Here is a 7507-nt window from a genome sequence, read left to right as displayed (position 1 = left end):
TGTCAGCATATTGAGTTGTCAAGGGCACACAGACAGACATGGACAACAACTGGAAATGCAAAGTGGCAGCAATAAAGGACAAAGCTTATTATGTTCGTTGCCTGCCTGCCAGCAGCGTGTGGACAGGACTCCTCGGTGCGCCCTGTGCCCAGGAGGGGCGGGGTGGGGTGGGTGGCAGAGTGAAGGGACAGAGGGAGAGAGAGAGCGAGAGAGAGAGAGAGAGAGAGAGAGGGAGAGAGAGAGAGAGAGAGAGGGAGGAGGGCAGGACTGGCAGGGTGCGGTCTGAAGTGGCAACAGATCGTTTTGGATCATTCAAATCCTCCCAATTCAACTGGAAAGCTGCAGCTTGTTGCATGTCGGCCGCATGAGGAGAGGAAGCGCTTCCAGTCACACACCAAGCAGCTGGAGAAAGTGGCTGATGTTGTGACAGAGTCTGAGCGCAAAAGACAGAGAGAGGGAAAAACCACAACACTACAACTTGGACATCAGGAACCGCGCTCTCTCTTTAACTCTCTCACCCACCAAATCGACTTTGAACCTGTTTGTTTAAATACACGGACTTTACAGCCTGCACACTAACTGTTGAATCTGTCAGGCGGCGGGAGCGAACTTTCTCACTTTGACTGAATCTTTTTTTTTTTTTTTTTTTTTTTTTTTTTGGAGACGCTCAAAACATTTTGTATCCTAATGGTGACCTGTGCCTCCAAGGTGCTGGTCGTCTTTAATCCGAACGTTTCGGACGCGCTATCGCAATTGTCACGGACGATGGAGTCGGGAATTAAACCTGGGAGGCACTGAAGACACCTCTCTCCCCCCGGGAGAGTCCTCCCACCCCCCGGGGCGATGCGGATCATCTTCCTCCTTCTCACCACCTCTCTGTGTGCCTTGGTCCTCCTCCTCGCACCTGCCACGGAGGGCTGCGGGCCGGGGAGGGGGTACGGCAGGAGGCGGCTCCCGAAGAAGCTCATCCCGCTCGGCTACAAGCAGTTCAGCCCGAACGTGGCCGAGAAGACCCTGGGAGCCAGCGGGCGACCGGAGGGCAAAATTACGCGCAACTCCGAGCGCTTTAAAGAACTGACGCCGAACTACAATACAGACATAATCTTCAAAGATGAGGAGGACACGGGCGCTGACAGACTCATGACCCAGGTGAGAGGGAACGTGAATGAGTAACCCGCGGGCGCGCAAGAGGAAGACGCGTAAAAATGTTCCAATGCGGCCGAGTGCCGGCGCGGCTCTGGCTGGTGACACAAACCAGCTCGTTCAGGATCGTGTTTGACAACCAGGAGCTGTCATCTGACTATTTCAGCGAGGTTGAGTCAAATAAATGACGCCACACGAGATTAGCCGCACTGTTAAAATCCAATTGCCTGCTAAATGTTTGCCGTCAGTTGAATGTTTAAACCAACATGATTGATTTCGTTGACTGTTGGCCCTTCGTTTCACCTCTGTGTTCTGCTCGCAGACAAACTCACTGCCGTGAAGTCACACCAAGTGGCCCTAATCACCATTACTTTGTACTTTTTCGTATTGACCTATAATGGATCGTTCAATGTCCCAATGTCCTCATTTGGGTTGGTGCGTGAATCCCCCCCCCCCCCCCTCCCCAAAATAAATAAATAAATAAATACAAATCATTTGAGTATGTCACCCCCACAGGGCGATAACCTATAAAATATATTAGAAGTCAAATGTAAAGATGACTTAAAGCTTCGTAGTGGATTATCGTGAACTAAACTATCATCAATGTGTTACTCCAGACTGTTAGATTCATGTAAATTGATAGGCATTGAGAGTTATTTTTTTATTTCAGCCCTTATGTAGGGTAGCAGAAAGACAGAGCTCGGAATGTGTGTACTTTGACCATTCGCCGAACAAAATCCAACTGGCAGTTATAAATCAAGGCATACAGCTTTTGTATGTTTTTATTTTAGTTTTTGTGAGATAGTAAAATGTATGGGCTTGAGAGGTCTGCAGCCTTTTTAGTCTCTCTCTTCCTCTCCTACTTACGGTTTTGTGTTCCTCTCTTAATTACACCATGTTTTTGAATCACTGACACTGTCCTGCCTCAATATGATTATGATACTGATGTCTCTGACCAACTGCTTCACAGCACATGCACAATGCTCACTCATCATATCCAACTGGAGTCATTGGCTTTCACTCTTTACCGAAGCATATTTCATCATAAGGACCTGTCCATTTCTTTTTGCTGATCTGTTTTTAACAGTTTCTTTGTGTGTGTGTGTGTGTGTGTGTGTGTGTGTGTGTGTGTGTGTGTGTGTGTGTGTGTGTGTGTGTGTGTGTGTGTGTGTGTGTGTGTGTGTGTGTGTGTGTGTGTGTGTGTGTGTGTGTGTGTGTGTGTGTCTTTCTTTCTCAGCGTTGTAAAGACAAGTTGAACTCTTTAGCCATCTCTGTGATGAACATGTGGCCAGGTGTAAAGTTGAGAGTGACAGAGGGATGGGATGAGGATGGTCATCATTCAGAGGACTCCCTCCACTATGAGGGGCGTGCTGTTGACATCACCACATCAGACAGGTAGGTTCACAGTAAACCAATTTATATTTGATATTGGCAAGGCAATCCTGTGTTTAATGAGAATCAAGATGTCAGTGACAAACTCAACTTCAGTAATGTCAAAAATCAGCCTGAAACCAAAATCCTGCTGGGACAACAATATATTTAGAGCATCACGCAATCTCACCGCGTATTAAACTATTTTCTTTCTGTGTCGATGGTAATAAAAAGAAGTATGCTTTGTTCTAACTCTGACTGAAATCCAATGGAGAGTCAAATGTTTTGTGCTTTCTGCAGGGACAGAAACAAGTATGCCATGTTAGCTCGTTTGGCTGTAGAAGCTGGGTTTGACTGGGTCTACTACGAGTCCAAAGCACATATTCACTGCAGTGTCAAGTCAGGTAAGAGAAGCACATCAGCCACAGACGTTGTGTACAATATCTGAATGTGTCTCTGTATTAATTTGTGGCCAGCTGTGATTACCACTAATGAGGTTGACGCTAGACCTTTTGTTGGTGAGTCGCTAATGGTTTAGCTTGCCTTTCAGTGCATTAGTCGGTCTGTGTGTTTGTGTGAGTGGCCTATTGGGAGCCAATCAAAGCAATGTGTGCACCTGGGGTCTGTGCTGTGTTCAGGCTCTGTTCTCGGTCAGACCCCTGCCTGAAGTTGTCAAGATCATATGACATTTTCCTGTGCACAGTAGTGGTGAGCCGGATCAAAACTGTAATCTTTCACACGATTTAAGGCTTTATATTGTTATGTTGCCTTCTGGTCGCTAAAATATGCATCAACAGATTCCTGGTAAAAGACAATTGAACTGATGTACACATGGATAAAATACTGATATGAATCAACATACAAACATCCACAGAATATATAAAGTGACATCTGGCCCTCCTGTTTTCATTTTGGTCATAGAATGAATACAGTTTTTCCAGTTTTATGGTTAATATTAACCCACATTCCTCCGACACATTTTGTCAGATAAATTCTTTATGCTAAACAAGAGCCGACAGCATTCCACTTTCAGCTACTCTTGCTTTTTGAGACATTTTAGAAACCCATTTACCAATGTCTGGTACCGCCAGTTATTTGATGCCAAACCACATTCTAGCAGTCTGCTGAGGTTAGTAGGCTGTGCGATGATTAACTCTCTCTTTGTTTTGCTATTCCTTTTCCTTCAGTAGGTTGCTCTCAGATCTCTTATCTGAGTCTTATCACCTCCTGGTCAAAGCCCTCCTTTTCTGCAGCCTTCGGGCTTACAGACACACACCTTGCACAAATATTTGGCTGCTTCAAGTCTGCCTCAAGACAACCCTCCCACATAAACATGCACACACACACATTTGTACTGATTAATTTCTTGTTGCAAACCAATTTTGCACGAACTAGCCACAACAAATATTCTAATATGTTCTCGCTGTTTTCATTCTGCAAGTTCTTTTCAAGTACAGTAGGATACACTGTTGCAACACGAGCTCGTAGCAAAATCTCAGCCTTTGTGAAACACTTGAGAGTGTATTGTGACACAGTTTAAAACACAAACTCTGCAGTAATCCAAACAATATCCAGAACCTAGTCTGAGTCTGTGTACTTTCCTGTCTCTCTGACCCCGGGTCGTGCTCTGGCTGTGGTGATACAATCAGCTGGTTATCCATTAGCTTCTGCTGGCTACACCGTCTTGCCACCTCATCTCACTGCATCTTAAAGGGCCACCCAGTCCAGACACACTCAAACATGGTCAAGTGCACAGTCAGTGGCAATTTTAGCAGTCTAAAGGCATTGATGATGCAACAAACTAAAATAGAACAAATGCTTTTATGTACTTCAGTCATGCTTATGTGACCATGATAATTATCATGTCCAAAGAAAGTAGACAAAATGCATTAGACAGACAGATTACTTTACTTTATAAATCTGGAGGGGAATTCAATATGGCACCAGTGTCTCTAATGTCAAAGTGACAGTTTTAGAAATGTGACCCTTAAAACATTTCCGTTTAAGAATAAACATATTAAACTGCCTAAACACAACATGTTTTATCTAATGGTGGCTTCTTTGACTTTGGAGATGCCTATAAGGCTACACAAATCTGTAGACATTTTTTTTTCACAAGGGGCAGTTGTTTCTCACAGGAGCCGTACTCATAACTGAAATAATCAAGTCAACAGGTTGGGTTGTTTCTATGGTGATAAAAACAAATGTCTTTCTGAAGTGTGTCTCTGTGTTTGTGTGTGTGCATTATAAATGAGTCAGAGGCAGACTGAAGGGACAAAGCTTGCTCCAGAGTCATTAATGTAAACACACTTTACCAATCCACCACTGATCCACTGAGATAAAGCTGTTCTTGAGTCGGTGTCAAAGTCTCACCTGCTTTATAGATCACTATGACCTAGAATAACACACAGACGCAGTGACCCTCGAAGGCCAAAGAATGCCGCTGCCGTTGCTCAACCCCTGAGAGAAATAACAACTCTATATGTCTATGTTTTGTTTGTCATCATCAACTCACCAATAAAATGAAGGAAAAAAAAATCTAACTAATGATTTTTTCCCCCCCACTTCACTTTCTCAGAGCATTCTGTGGCAGCCAAAACTGGTGGTTGTTTTCCTGGTGATGCGCACGTCATCCTCGAAGGCGGGGCCACCAAACAAATGCGCGATGTTCTCCCTGGCGACCGCGTCTTGGCTTCCTCATCAACAGATGGAGATGGTCCACTCCTCTACAGCACAGTCTTATCCTTTCTGGACCGCCAGCCCAACGCGACAAAGGTCTTTTACACTATTGGGACCGATGCAGGACTTAATATCACTCTCACAGCTGCTCACCTGATCTTTGCCACGGACTGCATGGGTGAGCTCGGTCAACTGGTGTGGCAAGAAGCAGCTAATGAGCGACTTGCACGGAGGGGCAGGCCTCGCAGAGAAGCAGGTCTGAGGACAGTCTTTGCCAGTGAAGTCAGGCCGGGACAGTGTGTGTTCACATCGGCAGGGAAGAAGCGATCTAAGGCACGACTTTCAGTCGTAACCTTTGTGGAGGAGCAGAGGAGAACTGGGCTGTACGCTCCACTCACGCAGCACGGGTCTGTAGTGGTGAACGGCGTGCTGGCGTCCTGCTATGCTGCTGTGGACGGACACCATTTGTCCCACTGGGCCCTGGCCCCACTGAGACTATTCTACAGCTTCACTGGGCCATCAGAGGTGCAGAATGACGGGCTGCACTGGTACCCCTGGCTTCTCGAGAAGCTGGGTAAAATACTGCTGAACGCTGCACACTTCCACCCTTGGGGTATTGAACAATGACATAGCATGGAGCCACAGAGACATGTTTCAGACTTTCAGTCACTTTTATTCAGGAGCACCACAGCGTAGAGGACAGCTGCCTTTTCCTCCACAAGAAAGCAACTGAAGGATTGCCAAAGACATTCGATTTTTAAAATGTAAATATATTTGTACCGATTCCAATCATCTGTATTTGTTGTATTTTCCACAAACATTTTCTTTCTTCTTATGGAAGCATCTAAAAGGCAAAGAAGAGGCGAGAAGGCTGAGAAGAAAAGACGGAAGAAGACATTCTGATTACTGACGTCCTATAATCCTTTTTTTTTTTGTTTACATTTTTTTTAAGATTCATTGGTCCCGAAGGAGGTGAAATATCCCGAAGAAAAATTATTTCACGATTTTGTAAACAAATCTAAAATATGGAAGGAGATGAAAGAAATACTGACCTCAGCATTTACAAATGTTTGCATCAATATAATCAGATGTCTCTTTGACACAACTCTGAAGTTGAACAAAGCAATATTGAAAACAGTTTTCATCATTACTTTGTACAGTATTTCCAGTAATCTCACAACATTAATGCTTATGGACACACTTTAAACACATTATAAAAAATTTTTGTGAGATCCCATAAAAGATACTGGCATAAACATGAAGGTTAATATTAGTACCTGACAAATGAAGCTATATATGTAAATAGGTATTTATACAATCATGAATCAGAAAATGGAGGCAGAAAATTAACTTTACGAGGTTGACTGTCAGAATCGTATTTTAAAATGCTATTGTGTATATTAGAATATTTAACTGGACAAATTATACAGTTCTTAAGATGTGGATGAGTATGTAATATGTATTTGTTCAGAATACAATGTGAGAATATGTTGGTGTTGCATTATGACTTCACATTTAAAAGAAACTTCCACCTTGTTATAGCAAACAATGAAGATGGGATTTACATAATCGTGTTGCTCACCTACTGATGCTGGACAGATGTACGGTGCTATGATGGCCACCTTTCTTCCTTCTCTCTTTCACCCCTGGCTGGCATCTGCTTTCATTTGACTCGATTGTCTCAAACTGATTTGTATAATTGATTTGCATATTTTTCAGGTAGTTTATTGAACATTAAAATGTGTTTTCCATTGTTTTTGGTGTTTTCAGGTCAGTAGTATCCAGTTAAAGCAAACACCAGACGCTGTATCAAACTACTGTATTAAGTAACAGCTCAGCATCATAACAGATAACAGTAATTATTTTTATTCTTCAATATTACACATGTATTTCACAGCTCTCCTTTGCATAGTTGTTTTCCATCTATTTTTCAAGAATCAGTAATTGTGGCTTTCAAAACAAGGGTAAGAGAATTCAATCATGTCAAATATGACTTTATGAAATAAACAAGCAATGTTGGCACATGTGACCTAAATTCCCTCTATCTGGCACTTGTTTAGTATGCTTGGTGAAGATACACACTCTGTTAAAATGTAGGACATCCACGGCATTGTCCTATATGACTGCTCGAAGACTTGTCAAATATGTATATTAAGCTATTGTTGGAGAGACTATTTAAAAGATCTATTTTTTAGAAAATATTGTGAATGTGTTATTTTTGGCAACTCTGTTCATAAAATTTGTATTCTAAACATAAAGTTCTCATTTGTAAACAAAAACTTGTTGTGCTTTTGTTGTAGCAACAAACTACCAA

General features: G+C 42.9%; 1 protein-coding gene across 1 annotated transcript; it reads left to right on the top strand.

Annotated features, from left to right (window-relative positions):
• Positions 1-724: 724 nt before the first annotated feature.
• LOC308131766 (indian hedgehog B protein-like) lies at positions 725-7354 on the top strand. The gene is made up of 4 exons (XM_080498599.1): positions 725-1149; positions 2381-2538; positions 2815-2918; positions 5093-7354. Exons 1-4 carry the CDS (start codon positions 844-846, stop codon positions 5818-5820), a joined length of 1296 nt encoding a protein of 431 aa, XP_080354725.1. The 5' UTR covers positions 725-843; the 3' UTR covers positions 5821-7354.
• Positions 7355-7507: the final 153 nt, after the last annotated feature.

The sequence above is a fragment of the Blennius ocellaris genome (assembly GCF_963422515.1).
Source record: "Blennius ocellaris genome assembly, chromosome: 6".
Taxonomy (NCBI): domain Eukaryota; kingdom Metazoa; phylum Chordata; class Actinopteri; order Blenniiformes; family Blenniidae; genus Blennius; species Blennius ocellaris.
The sequence above is the reverse complement of the archived record's forward strand: the minus strand, read 5'-3'. Positions and strand labels throughout refer to the sequence as shown.